At 37.7% G+C, this 15,169-nt stretch overlaps 1 protein-coding gene across 1 annotated transcript in view; it reads right to left on the bottom strand.

The window, feature by feature from the left end:
- Window positions 1-15,169, bottom strand: part of LOC139139079 (TPR repeat-containing protein DDB_G0287407-like) — a 19,267-nt gene extending 4,098 nt beyond the window's left edge. The window contains exons 1-17 of the mRNA XM_070707816.1: window positions 14,903-15,169; window positions 12,862-13,243; window positions 11,565-11,764; window positions 10,601-10,715; window positions 10,008-10,115; window positions 9,478-9,651; window positions 8,501-8,688; window positions 6,816-7,003; window positions 6,223-6,382; window positions 4,227-4,350; window positions 3,636-3,764; window positions 3,073-3,188; window positions 2,088-2,205; window positions 1,442-1,567; window positions 818-964; window positions 493-558; window positions 136-294 (exon numbers count right to left, since the gene is read on the bottom strand). Of these exons, the coding sequence (XP_070563917.1) occupies window positions 136-294; window positions 493-558; window positions 818-964; window positions 1,442-1,567; window positions 2,088-2,205; window positions 3,073-3,188; window positions 3,636-3,764; window positions 4,227-4,350; window positions 6,223-6,382; window positions 6,816-7,003; window positions 8,501-8,688; window positions 9,478-9,651; window positions 10,008-10,115; window positions 10,601-10,715; window positions 11,565-11,764; window positions 12,862-13,155 (2,412 nt within the window). The 5' untranslated portion in view covers window positions 13,156-13,243; window positions 14,903-15,169. The remainder of the gene's footprint in view (window positions 1-135; window positions 295-492; window positions 559-817; window positions 965-1,441; window positions 1,568-2,087; window positions 2,206-3,072; window positions 3,189-3,635; window positions 3,765-4,226; window positions 4,351-6,222; window positions 6,383-6,815; window positions 7,004-8,500; window positions 8,689-9,477; window positions 9,652-10,007; window positions 10,116-10,600; window positions 10,716-11,564; window positions 11,765-12,861; window positions 13,244-14,902) is intronic.

The following is a 15,169-nucleotide window of genomic DNA, read 5'->3' as shown; positions in this document are numbered from 1 at the left end:
TAATCACTTTACTACGGCCATGTTTTATCCTTTTGTAAATATGCTTGTTGTTTCTTCCATTTTTTAAAAATGCGCCATTAATGAAGCAGGTGGTTTGTTAATTTGTGTTACCTCAGTTTGTTTGTTGTTTCTTACCTCTGTTAGTATCCTGAGTTGAAGTAAGTAGTGCCTGGCCGCTCTCTTCCAATCATGGCTGCTCTCGTAATACTGTGCTATATGGCCATTAAGTTTTGCTGTAAGTGGATGATTCTCACCATACGCTCTCAAACAGCTCTCCACCGCTTCGGCATATAGCTGTGAAAAAGGACGAAGAAAATATATTAATATTCCAAAGGTGATCGTTTCGCCTCCGTCAATTTTATTCTGCCTAATGATAACAGCGAAATCTCTACCTTCAACTTATTTTGTTCCGAGAAACTTTGATACTTATGTTTCACGGGGTAATCTTAACCGCCTTTGTGAGTACAAAAGGGCTGGCTCTGACCTACATACCTTCAGCTCATTTTTCAGCAATGCTTTGGTTGTGAAAGCTTCGGCCAACATTCCGTAGTTCCTCACCTGGTGGAGTAATTGATACGCACGAAGTAAATCTCGCTCCACAGTTTGCTCATCAATTGTTGTTAGAAAACGCGGGGACGCTAAACAGAAGTTCGCAAAAAAAAACGTTGTACGTATGCGGTTTCTTGGCTTGCGGACGGGCAGTTTATATCAACAGACATGGAAATGTTATTCTTATGCTGGGGTACTATTAAAAAGAATCACAAACGTATGGCTGTTATAATAAAGATATTCATCTCGTGTCATGATAAAAACTGACCTCTTTACTGATTCTAATAGCTTCTGCTATATGCTCGTCAGCCTCTTGTCGTAGTTCATTGGCATTAAATGAATGTTCACTGTCGAAAATCACCAACCAAAGATGTAAATTCTCCACATACTTGCACAAAGTGCTGACTAGTAAGTACTGAAAGAGACAGAAAAGGAATTGGCCGTCTGTAATGTTGCAATAAACGTTCGTTATGAAAAACTCTGACTACTTCAGTGTGCTGAATTTCTGTGTCTGTCATCGAGTTTATGCTTATTGAAGAATACATCAAAAGTAGGAAAATGTGTACCGAAACGTTGATAAGTGCCATTTAGCTTTTAGCCCGAGATTATTGGCATAATGCATGAAGTTTGTTGTTATCGTTTCTCTCTCTCTCTCTCTCTCTCTCTCTCTCTCTCTCTCTCTGAAAGTGTGAGCATATAAATGTAACTTTACGGTTAAAATGCAAGCAGGGTGATTTTTAAAATATAAATATGCGGCTTGCTCCATTTATTCAGCTTACTTGCCAACTATGAAATGAATCAGAAGCAGATTAACTTTACTGGCACAATATAAAGTAACACCGCTGCTCGACGAAATCCATACCTTTGCAATAGAATTTGAAGTATTTCTCACCTTGTGTTTGTCCTCTGCCAGATAATTACGTTGTCGAATTTTGATGGCTTTCTTGTAGCACCTCAGTAATTCCCTCAACTCTTCTTTGTAATCGTGTTTTAAACAATCGGACATCGACACTAAGTGCTGAAATAAATGTGGAATTCTATAGTGATACTGTGTGGTACGAACGGTCTAACGAACAACTGCTTGATAAATACCATCCAGGCCAACTGTACTTGAACTTGACTAACTGAATAAATATTCAGACACTGTGTCATTGACAATTCACTAACTCGATTATTTTTATCGGGAAATGGGAGTTAGTTTGTGATGAGCAAAACGAAACAGTCGCTTAAAAGTTTATTTTTTTCAAAGCTTTTAATGGCATTGTTTGCAAAAGTTAATCATGAGACTTAAAAGTTCGGTTAAAGTTGCATATTTCAACGGATACAGGAATGCAAAGATCACGTTTGATTTGTATTCTGACGAGCCGCTAACATTCACTTGAAAGAGGTTCTATCAATAATTTACCCATGTTCTAATATTCAGTTCTATGCAAGGCTCTATTACAAAGAAAATGTTTGAATGAAAATTGAGAACATGATTCCCAACATTGTGTGAAACCCCTTCTCCTGCTTGACAACATTTTGGCTACGTCTCTTACTTCGTGGAATATATCGCCAGCCAGGGTGTACATTCGCACCAAATCTTCGTTGTCCGGATGACTCTTGATTGCCTTGGCGATGAATTCCTTTGCAGTGTCATACTCTCCTGCATAGAACCTGTGACGTCAAAGCCAAAAGAGATTCGAAATCACGTCTAAGAATATCAAGGGGAGCTATTTTAGTGGAACGAGTTATACGCCCAGCGTGTACGAGACATGTAGAGAAGGACATGCATTTCCTGTGCTAAAATCATGTGGACAGATATTCGGACTCTCAAATTTTTCCAATTGCTTTCTGGTCTACCACTTATAGGGGCTCATTTTAAAGCTCTGGGAGTAAGAGAAATATTTACCTTTTTAGTTTTTCGAAACTCGAAATTTTGTTTTTACCTTTTGAGTTAACACAGGATGGCGGCCGTTTTAAGTTTCAAATATCAGTAAATGTTAGGTAATTATAATTTGTTTCTCGCGTACCGAACTTTGCTCGTTGACCCTTAATTTTTAGCTTGATTTGGGAAGAAAGTGATTGAAAGTTGCACTGAGGAAAGTTTTGGTATAAGTTTATTGTAAGTCTTTTGCGTCTAATTATTTGTTGTCATAATTGAGGTTCACATTGGTGTCATTTAGGTGACCAAACTCATGAAGTGTCTTGGTACTAGCCAGCATCTTTGATATATGAATAGTATTTACACCAGTACTAGCAAGAATTGCTATTCTTTGCATGGCAATTCTTGTTATTGTCATGTCAATCAATGTTATAGTCCCTCACCCAACATTCTAGCGGACACTTCGATAAAGATTTCTTTAAGCTTTGAAATGACTATACGCAAGAAAATAAACGTAACCGATTTAAGGTGAGAGCTCATAGTATCGCCACGTAAAGAAACCAATTTTAAGTGAAATTAGACAAATATCCAGTGTTTCCGAAAAATACTGAAGCAGCGGGCAGGAAAGTAACTGTAATGTCTGTCTTTTTTCAACTCACATGAACTCAGCAACTTGGCCATAGCGAGTAGCTACAACTTGACTGTTGCTCTCTTCCACTTCAAGATCATGCAGCGCGTCTTTGTAGATTTCTACCATATAATCTGTAGTGCAAGTCTGTGGACAAGAAAGTATGCAAAAGTATGCATCAGATCATCACTCTTATCCAGCTTCACAGAAAGACAAAAAGGTTCAGTCTTTTAAGGAATGAAAATCTTCATATTGGTCAAATTACGTCAAAATCTGCGAAAAATTTATAAAAAGTTGTTTTGATTTGTAAGCGTGCGCATACCAATTATGTACGTCCGAACTTCTGAATATATGCACGAACGAGCATCAATGCATGCGTTCAAAAAACGTTATGTAGATCGATAAAGATATTCTGCAAATACAGTCTCTAGCGTGCATAGCTGTATACGGCCTTCTCCATTTTGGTAGGAAACCAAATATCATACTCATCGATCGATATCTGTTGCCATGGTACGACCACGCTGTAATAACATTAAGTGACGACAACAATTGCATTTGCATAATATTTCAGGGATTAATAGAATAACCAGATACCTTGTCCCAGACGGCCAGCAACCATGGTAAATTTTCTTGAAGCAGTTCTTGGAAAATCTGCCAGTTTGTGAAACACTTGAATACGCCGCCAGCTTGGTTACCGACTTCGGCGACATGGAACGGATACTCCTAAAAGACATTACAAAATCAGGAAAACTCCTACATGTCACTTGCTCTTCTGTGCTGTTTAAATACTATACCGTATTTTTTTATGTTTATTTGAAGCTGAAGTAACTGTATATACTAAGTTTTGACTAAGATGAGCGTTTTAAAAACCGCCCGTCTGCCAGCTAAACCCGTGACGTCATAACGATCCCAACAGCGTACTCATATTTTCCATACTTTGATCCATGGCGCTGTTCGACACAGAGGTGTGCATTTGAAATCTTGCGGACCCGTTTGTGTGACTTTTACACAATACAGGTCAACATATAATACCAGCAGTGTATTTTGACACTAAAAACGTAACTTACCCATCTGACAAAAATGCGATTAGCATATATGGGTCCCTTACGCACGAAGTGACAAATATAAATATACCAATTTAAAGGAGCACTGAGAAGTTTCTAAACAGATCAAAAGCATTCGTACCTCAATTTTACGTTTAAAATTGCTTTCGAGTTCGAAGTAATCGGCCAGTTTCGAATGCCACCAGTTTGTGTTCTCTTCTCTTTCGTCATCGTTGACTTTATCCTCTTCGCCGTCCAAAAATGACCTGGAAACCATTTCAGAAAGTTGACCATAGATAAGCTTTGAAAATTTATGAAATTAACTTCGACTCAATGAAATTAAATATCGTACTGGTTCAACACTAACCTAGACGTATCCTTATTTGCAAAATACAATTTTCAGTAATGTACCGATGTTCATGTATGGAAGCGGAAAGCTTCACTTCAGCTTAGTTCAAGCCTAAACTATGAAGTAGACTTGGCCAGATAAGATGAACGGGAAAAAAGTATATTTTGCATTCTTGAACAATCTTCAGGAAGAAAAGGTCATCATGTTCTCACCATACCAGAGATTCGATGCTGGGGATGCAGAAAATTTTTAAATATGGAAAACTAGTGTTCTCATATATATCTCGAAAGTGCATAAACTTGGAATATTCTGAAACAGTTGCGACGTTTCGATCCGACTACAACCATAGACCCTCCGTTTTTAGGGTCTATGCTACAACGGAGCTTGATCACGCAATGATATTAATTATTCAGCGTTAACATGTCTCTGTAGCTGGCGGAATAATATGTCCGTAAATTGATGGTAATTGATATCCTTGGTCTCTATTCATGATTGGCCTCCGTTGTTTTATGTAGATGGCTTCTTTTACTTTACGTTTCAACCAGTCCTGTTCCCTGGCTAGGACCTTGGTATTATGCCAGGAAACGCTATGACCAGTGGCGTTGCAGTGCTCCCCAATTCCAGTAGTCTTTTCCCTGTTGGTGTGTTCTTTAAAGCGGACACACAATGGACGTTTTGACTCTCCAATGTATGTGTGACTACTGTCCTGGTCACAGGTGATGTGGTATATTGTACCACATAGTTTTTCCTTCGGTGTTTTGTCTTTGGGATGCACCAGGATACTGCGCATGGTATTGCTAGGTTGGTGGTACAAGTTAACGCCATATGACTGGAATACCCTGAACAGCTGTTCCGATAACCCACTTAGGTATGGTAGGCCAACTGAGATGCGGGTAGCTGGATTGCCATAACGGTTTATATTTGAATTCTTAGCTGGAGTTTTGTTCTTATAAGTAGGTATGTCAAGTGCCCACTCCTCGTAGCCATTGGCTCTCAGAGCGTCATGGATATGTTGCAGTTCAGCTCTTTTATCGTCAGATGTAGTGACCTACTGGAGTGCGCGGTTGGTCAGCGTGCGGACCACAGATCTCTTGTGGATCAGGGGATGATGGGACTGAAAGTTCAAATATTGGTCGGTGTGGGTTGGTTTTCTGTATATCGTAATTTTGGTGGAAGTGTCATCATTTACATCATGATAATACAGAGGTCGAGGAAAGGAAGTTTGTGGTCTGATTCCGGCTCTATGGTGAATTGAATATGTGGATCTATGCTGTTTATATGTTGTGTCAGTGAGTCTACAGCTGTTTCTTCTGTGTTCACAAATGTGTCGTCCACGTATCGCAGCCACAATGATGGAGGGTAGGGAGCTGTAGAGATAGCACGGTCTTCGAAATACTCCATGTATAAATTCGCTACAATAGGCGACACAGGTGACCCAATGGCAGCTCCATGGGTTTGTTGGTAGAATGTCCCATCGTACACAAAGTACGTGGTTTTCAGACAGAACTCCATTAGCTTGATTTACGGACATATTATTCCGCCAGTTACAGAGACATATTAACGCTGAATAATTAACATCATTGCGTGATCAAGCTCCGTTGTAGTCGGATCGAAACGTCGCAACTGTTTCAAAAAGACCGTTCCAAAGTGACTATATTTCACTATCTCCTTTGATTCTTGGAACCATGAACAATATATTTTCCATTGGAATATTGTGTTATCTTTATATGAACGTAACGTGCAGTAACGGTAAAATGTTGACTTCTCGAAAATATAACTTAGTTCTTACATTTGCTGGACGGCGTTTCCTATAATATGGTGTTTGAACACATATCTGGGGTCGTCATTGTCGTCTTCATTTGATTTGACTTCTCTTATGAATGGAAGCATAGCTCGGAAAATGATCTCCCACGGCTCGTCGGCAAGTTGCTCGTATAATCTATTAAATGCTGAAAATGTATTCAAAATGTTAACTGCTATTGAAGACGGCTATCCGTCACTTTTTTCAGAAAACGATTTTTTAGTGTCCTTGATTTTTTGACGTTTTTATTTCGAAATACTTGTGTTCGAGTGGGACCAAAACCAAATGACAAAGCTTGACACCACCAGTGCGCGTGCGTAACGTAAATCTGCTGACACAAGCTGCTGTGGAACACTGCAAATTTATCAAAGCACTTTAGGTTATCATTAGGCCTACTTATCCGTTTATTTACAATATGGCAGCCTATAAAATGTGAAATTGTTCGCAATGAAGGCCATGAGAATACCGACGCAGATAGTAGATGACGTTGACGGCACGTCACGTAGTCTTCAATAAATGATTGGTCATCCTAAATCATATGATCTAGGTTTTTTATATTGTTTTAACAAAGAGTGTCTTACTTATTTTGATGTCTCCAAGACCTGCTATGTAAATAGGGAAGATGGTTTCCTGGTCACCCAGTATCCATCTCAATTCCGAGTTTTTCATTCCGTCTTTTGAAAACCGAAGTAAGAAGAGAAACCCGGCCAGCAGACGATCTGGTCTTCCCTTAAGGTCTTCGAAACGCGAGATAACGTCAGTTAATAACCTGAAACGCAAGGAAACGGTTTCTTTTTTCATAAGTGTATAAGATTCATTACCTTAAATAACAAAATCTTTTGTTTTACTTGCCAAAATTGTTTGATGCTCACTCATTATGTTTGAATGATTTACATAAATATAGTAATTGCACTGCACTCACAAGGCATCACAGTAAGTGAGGCTACCCACAATTCCCCTTGATTTGTTCACTCAGACATTTTTTGCTAAAGGCTTTTTCATTTTATCAGTTTCTTAACAATTTTAACTTACAATTTAAGTTCAGGATTATTTGTTAAAACTATGTTCCAAAATGTTTGATTATGCTTAAAATTCAAGAGTAAATTGACTGAGAAGTCGATGTTTGGAGGTGCTAAAAATTGCACACTTGTCAAGATAAAGTTATCAGCAACTAAGATGGTCTCATCATACCACCTGTCAGACATGCAAATTTCCTTTGTTACGAACATTAAAAAAAATCAATACCCTTTCTTTTGCCAACACAGATGCAACTTATTCCCTTAGTTTACTTGAAAATATTGTGTATGGCTGTCAAAAATCTGTGTCGACAAAATTACAAAATTGCTATCTCCTCCGCGGAAAAGGGGTTGATCTTCTCATTATTCACAGTGAGAAATCAGAAAATTATAGTGATCAGAACTATGTTGCCAGAATTTTGAAATATGGACCGAGTTGTTCTCTGTACAGAAGAAATTTGCTTCAGTTCAGTGAGTGATCTCCGTGTGTACAGATCATGGAGAATTGTGGGTAGCCTCACTTACTGTGGGCATGGGGTGAAGACGACTGTACGATATCTCGGAGTTATGGTCAAAAATAATATGACAACTGTGAAATGTTCGCCAGAAAATATTATGTGTGTAACACCTAAAAATGCTAGTCATGCGAAATAATTATAAACAATTTAACGATGATTGTGCCGTTCTACCCTAGAAAAGCGATGTGAACCTGCTTAATATGAACCTCTTTAATAAACAACGAGGTTGTACATATACATTTATACATCGTCTTAGGCCAAATAGTTTTTTCAAATACGAGTGTGGATGATTAGCCATGCACGCTACTCTTGTAACCGCTAAGAAAATCTAGAATATGGTATTTCAATGCGTGACCAAACTCAACTTGATTGTATTATACCAGTTATACAAATCGAGCAATGACGCCTCGCTGGATCGGCCGCCACTAGCCATTATACTTGCAGCGTTGACGCTTACCACATGACCTTTGTTCAACAATTTTTCAACGTACACGATAATTTTGCTGATATAAAAAAATTGTTTTCAAATATTTTATATAAAAAAGAAAATTTTCAATATGGTATGTATCATAAAAACCTGTAGACCGGGAGGCACCAATCGGAAATGTTCGAGCGTCTTTGTTTTTTCATGTCACCAGTTGTGTGTGCCGTTCTTCGAGAGCCGCCCACTGCTTGGACTTTGGTTAGTATTGTGCTATGTCTAGGACACTCACCCCCGGGGTTCTTACTCACTTGTCAACATTGTTGGGCATCCTTTCGAGTTGGCTATTGATTTCATCACCGTCTTCAAGGAAGCCGAGATAATCGCACGCGATGTTGAGCCACGCCAAATTTTCCGAGGATTTCCTTGCGAGTAGATATTTCTCCTGAGTTTTGTTGAGTTCCTTCCCGTGTCGCTGCAACTTTCTCGTTGCTATTTTCTGGAAGAAATATGACACAAAAATATCACAGTAAAGCTATTTCAGCCAAGATTTTGTATCTTGTCGATCTTCTCAAAAGAAAAGTTTGCAAATGAAAGGTGTGTAAAGGTCCGTTTACTCTTGACTTTTGATGTTTTTTCGTTCGGTTTGTGAAACCTAATTTGTCTTTCTACCTCAAAAATCGTGTTGAAATGCCAAGTGTTCAGCTTTCCAACGCCGCCCGCTGACTGTTAGTATGTGAAGTCTGATGTTATTGTTGACATCCGGAATTTCAGTACGGACTTGAATTTATACGTCGAGAACAAAATTGTACACTGTACACAATTTGTTACGTAAAGATGCAAAGCTACTGTAGTTTGTAGTTCACCATAATTTTAGGGAAAAGAACAAGTAATTATCGTACCCTTTTTTTGCCGGAACAAAAATGATGAAAACATTGTCTAAACATCACAGCTGCTGTCCCTTTAAGGTATGTACAACCCAATATTTACATATTTGACATTTTAGGGCATAATTTGAGAAAAATCGCTTGCTTTGTTTTGCTTAGAATATTCAAATCGAAAAGTTTCAACAACACACATTTTCAGTTCGAAAAAAATTACGTAATAATGGTTGACGTCTAAGTATCGTGTCTACTCAAGTATGCGATGTGTCCGCCCATCAGACTCTGAGGTAGAACATCGTCTAAATTGCAACATGAATGGCATTTAACATTATGAGAAACACTGAAACACTGAATTTCTTTCGCTATACTGCATAAAATATATGAGGTTGTGCACATCAACCAACCTTGATATCGTTGCTACTGAGACTGGGAAGTGCCATCTCCTTGACGGCGGATATTTTGTCTTTGAGTTGCCATTGCACCTTGCTACCGGTTTCCATGGAGAATATCAGTCTGATTTGACCCGATAACCGGCGCGGAATCCACCTGATGACGTCATCTTCAAAGACTTCGTCGAACTGAAATGGACATGTTCGCATAATTTACAATTCTGTTTCGAGCTAGTTCACTTGTATTATTCAGATTCTGAGTTTTTTCCGGTGCAAAACTTTAATATTCTGAAAAACGAGGAGTGACAACGATAATTTGTATTTGATGTTTACTCGAAGATGAATTCTGAATTTCAGAGTATTGGAACTTTTACATGATTCGTGTAAATTGTGAAATTTACTGAGAAGAGAAAATTCACAAACATAAAAATTATAGGCGTTTCAAAAGCTCCACAAAAATATGTGATGTGATGGTTTAATCACGTGCATTGTGTGATCGAGAAACTATTAAAGGAAAGAAAAAGTCGAGGTGAAACGTTACTCACTTGATCAAGCGAATCGATAATGATGATAATAGGTCGACAATGGGGGTGAGATAATATTGCATATGTGAGTTGTACCAACGAGGTCAAAGTTCGCGGTAATGTAAATTCCTGGAACGAGAACATGATGAATCCAACAAATTATCTTTTGTCTTAACATCCGATTTTTTTAGTTTTATTGTGAGGTCTTTCAGATTATATTTATATTATATTTTATTCCATCGGATTCGCATGATAATCTTACTTTGATCATGAACAGATCAAAGATTCACTTGTTTTATAGATTCAATATCATTACAAGTGTATTTTATGATAGAAATATCAGGTTTATACATTTTTGCTTGTGTATAAACTTTATCTATCGAATTATCACATCCAGCTTGACTGAGTGTATGTATAATTTATTCTCGTAAATGCAAGAAAATATGATTGCACGGTGAGTATAATTACACAATTTTTACCATCTGTGTTTTTTGAAATATGTCTCTTTACTTTCGCTTTTGCTGTTAGCTTCACACAGGAAATTACTAAAGTCAAACAGCGTAGTTTGCGAGTTGAATGAAAGTAATAGACAGGGAATGCGACACACTACGTACATTGACTGCACCAATTTCGATGAGAAGGCAACGAAGCATATGCTCCAGATTGGAAGACTTGGGAACAGACCGCACGAAATAATGGAATAGATACCACTTGGTGCCATCGGAAGAACTGCAAAAAAGACAGTGAGGTGAAGATAAAACATTGGTACAATAACAGTTTCAAAAAAACCCCAGTAATGCCTGGGGTTTATTCTTTTCGCTCTTGCATACATAATCAAATAACAACGATAGCACTGTCGTTTCTGCTCAGTAAAATTGGAGATTTGACGAGAGTGAAATGGTAAAATTCAGTACAGTTCCAATACCTTCTCACTTTATTCTTTTTTTTTGCTTCAAGAATTCCGTAAACTCTTTGAATGGATTCATTAGTGATGGCGTCCAGAAAAATGTTTGTATCAGTTGAATTTTTGTCCATCAGCAATTACACATAAATTCCGATTGAACTAAAATTTTGGGGAATACTTCTGCTACACAGTGTCACACTGTTTTTAAATCACGAGAGAATAGGTCACTCAGATCATTATATAAGGCAAAAGACATTGTTTCTGGTTATGGCTTCTTTCCAAAAAGGATGCGCTTATGCACATTAAAAAAAAAATACTTTTTTTGTTTCCGGCCAGTCAGTCTGCTCAACATTCTGAACATATATTTAATAGATATTTTAAATGTGTTGTATTGAATTCTGGTTATTTAAATGGTAGGGAAAGAGGTAGTTTGTGATAAAAAGCATACCACTTGAGACTTTAATACTTCATTTTCTCTATCGTCGAACTCTGTTTCACAAAACAGAAAAGAGAGTTGACGCGAAGACTTTCAAGTGACGCGTGCGCTGACCATGCAGAAACAAACAGTTACTCTTTTCCCTCTAACCTCAGTGTTCGACTTTCAAGGGTATAAGTGGACACTATACAAATAGCATATATTATACAGCTCGGACTAAAAAGAACAAAATTTTCACCTAGACTGCATTCTTTGTAGAATTTCCGTTGCTGTCGTTGTGACCAATTTAGCCAGCACAGCTGTCTTCCCCCGTCCGGCCTCGCTGTGAAGAAGTAAAGGGACTTGTGACAGTGGATTGGTGTCGCTGATATAACTCCTGATGGCGGAAAGGACGGAATCTCTTCCGACGACCTCTTCTGACAGCTGCGTAATAAAGCTCTGAGAAAGGAAATGCCGATTGAGCCTAAAGTCAATTTTTGCTGCCTTTATTAATGTAAGTCAGACAATTTTTTTTTTAGTTTTTTTTCAAAAAATTGATCAAAAACGGTAACCAATAAAAAGTGAAGTCCATTTGATCAAAATTTTGCAAAAAAATCACAAAAAATTATGAAAATGTTCAAAACTTTGCACTGATTTTTTTGCCGGAAAATTTACAGCACTCAAAGTGTTAATGTGAAACTGGTGTACCAATGACTCTCCGTCTAAATGCATATAGTCTTTTCTTATATATATTTTGTATGGTTGCTTTACCAATTTATAAAGACAGTAAATTTTGTCACGATTTGGTGGCTGGAAATGAGTCAGATCGATGTAGAATGTAATAGCAGGACAGAAGTGGTAGCGAAAGTTTAGACAGTTATTGAGGAGACGAAGTTCCCAGTCAAGCGCCTTAGAAAATAAATTTGTTCTCTAACAAATACTTATGATGGTCACATATCAGAGACCACAGTTTTGCTAGAGTACGTCCGGCAGAAATTTTTACACACTTCCAGAACCTTACAAAGTAATAGTATGGTCGTCACTTTTTTATAACACAGTTTTAGGACACGTTCGTAATCTCTGAAAATCTTCATACTGCAGAAGGTATTGCAATTAACACGATGGGAACTAATTTGAGATAATTGGATTTTCATATTTTGTAAATTTCCCAAAAGTGTTAGGTGCCATATAGCTGAATATTGCAATATCGTAAATTACTCATAAAAACAAGTGTGTAATATAAAAAGAAAAGCAGATGAGATAACATTTGTAGATTAAATCAACATTACTTCACTATCCAACTATCCCAAATTAGTTTCAATCGTGTTGATTAAAAAATTGGCGTATCAAGCTTATAGTAGTGTCTCTTCAGTGAACACATTCTTTCCTCGAAACACAAAAATGACGAATTACATGAACCAACAAAAACTAAAATTTTTAAAGTAATCTTAAAATAAATGTATACATTTTATAATAGTTATTTTCGGGAAGGGGTTGGCGTTACTGTAAGCTACACTGAGATGTATTTCACCGACATGAGAAGGACATATACGTACACGTTGCGGTTCTTTGTATTTCATAAAGAATTCTGTGTGTTCATATTTCCTGAATACCTCTGAGATCATCGACACTGCTTCGTCGTCGCAATTCCAGTTCGTGCCGAGCGTCTCCACCGGTGTGTGAAAGTCCGGCATCATAGAGGAGTACGGGTCCGAAAACTGCAGACCTATCGGGGTGCCATTTTCCACAGCGGAAATATTTCGAATTCTGGTCGTCGCTCGTGAGTCTGTCCGCCTCTGCTGAATGGATAGGGGCTTCACCTCTGTGATATTTGACGCTCCACAGCCCATAGTGGTCGTACATTGAGCTCATTCACTTGCTGCATGCACTGTTAGTTCCGTGAAAAACCACATGGGTTCGAGTTCAGCTACTCCAGTCCTACATAAAAATGTAACAACGCCGTTAGTGCATGAGGCGACTCTTTCTCGCGAACTGAGAAGACATGACACGAAAGCTAATGCACTTTTATTTTTTTTATAGCCTCCCATTTTTCTCAGAGGTATATGGACACTTCATCCTCAACTATTTAAATGAAATTCTATTACAGTGATTTTCTTTCGGACTAATTCCATTCAAAAATTTGTATTTTTAACCACAGATACTGGGTCTGAGTGTCGCCCCATGCCCTGGCTCCAATACGCCGATTTTAAGTAGAGCCACAACGAGGCGTACGGCATCAGTTGACAAAGCGTATCAAATGAAATGAACATTTCGGGCACTGATTTGCAAAGAGGAAGTGTAAACAATGATAATTATGGTGACCTGAAAAGGTCACAAAAAGTCCCCGGCATCTGCGGACAATACGGTATCGATCGATTTTGCATGCAGCACTGTGGTAGACAGCCTATCCAACGAAACCTGCGTATACAATGGGAGGGGATCGATGTTTACACTGTACTGATTCGGAAATGTTGACTTAATAATTAGAAAGGCATCAGACAGTAGTCTAAGAATAAGAACTAAAAGCGTGTCAGTGTGAAGGCTCAGGCAAATAGTATAGATAGAATAACGCATCGTAATGAGAAGGACAATCAGTACAGTACAAAGGTTAGTAAGGACAGCACAATACGCTGCAAGAATGATATACAACTTGGAAAGAATATATATAGGGGTTCATCAGTTGTTTGCCATGAAGACTCTTTGAGGGATTTAAATAGTCGGATTGTAAGCATATATATGTGTATATATATATAATATATATAAATATATATATCTATATATATATATATATATATATATATATATATATATATATATATATATATATAGACCTATATATATATATATATATATATATATATATATATATATATATATATATATATATATATGTATGTATACATATATATGTATGTATGTATGTATGTATGTATGTATGTATGTATGTATGTATGTATGTATGTATGTATGTATGTATATATATATATATATATATAGGCCTATATATATATATATATATAGAGAGAGAGAGAGAGAGAGAGAGAGAGAGAGAGAGAGAGAGAGAGAAAGAGAGAGAGAGAGAGAGTCTCACTTTAAACGTTGTTGTATTCAAGACAACAACAACGTTTGTATAACTACATTATTATTGACAGACTTTGCACTGTCCTAGCAGACGACAATCGTTTCGTATAAACAACGCCGATTTGTTTTTTTCTATTCTATTTTCCACGTGATCATTTTTCATATATCGAAACAACGTTTGCGTTTACTTCGGGTGCATGTCGAGAAATATTAATAGTAAGCTTACCGACCTCAGGAACTACGTATGGACCCGTGGTTTGCCATGTGGTGAAATTAAGGTTGTTCGAGATAGTGTTAACTTAGTTAGCCTAAGCCTAAATAGGATTTACTTAGGCCTAATTGTGGTTTAACTGTTGAACAAATGCAAAAATATATCTTGCACATGTGACATGCCCTGCTTATCAGTTTAAAACAAGCTAGAGGCGACGGTATCAATAAATATTTTGATTGGTAATAAAACGAAATAATACACGGAATTACGCAGTCAATGGTATTTATGTGCTCCATGCTGCTTACCTGTCGGCCATTCGCACACAGTAAAGCGCACACAAGTATATCCGTGATGTATGGTGGTTTCAGGCATGTCCACATATCGTACGCCAGTAAATGTCCATCGTCGATGACATAGAATGATCCCACACTTAAAATTACAACATTAGTGTTGTTTGATATCGGTGTGAGCCGGCTATGAGACAACAATTGTGCAATCTGTGTACCTGTTCTCTCGCGCGAGGTTTGATTCGTCGTGCTGGTATGCTTGTGTTGTGTTTAATGGACGTCAAT

Source organism: Ptychodera flava, chromosome 8, assembly GCF_041260155.1.
Source record: "Ptychodera flava strain L36383 chromosome 8, AS_Pfla_20210202, whole genome shotgun sequence".
Lineage (NCBI taxonomy): Eukaryota > Metazoa > Hemichordata > Enteropneusta > Ptychoderidae > Ptychodera > Ptychodera flava.
This window is presented reverse-complemented; position numbering and strand designations above follow the sequence as displayed.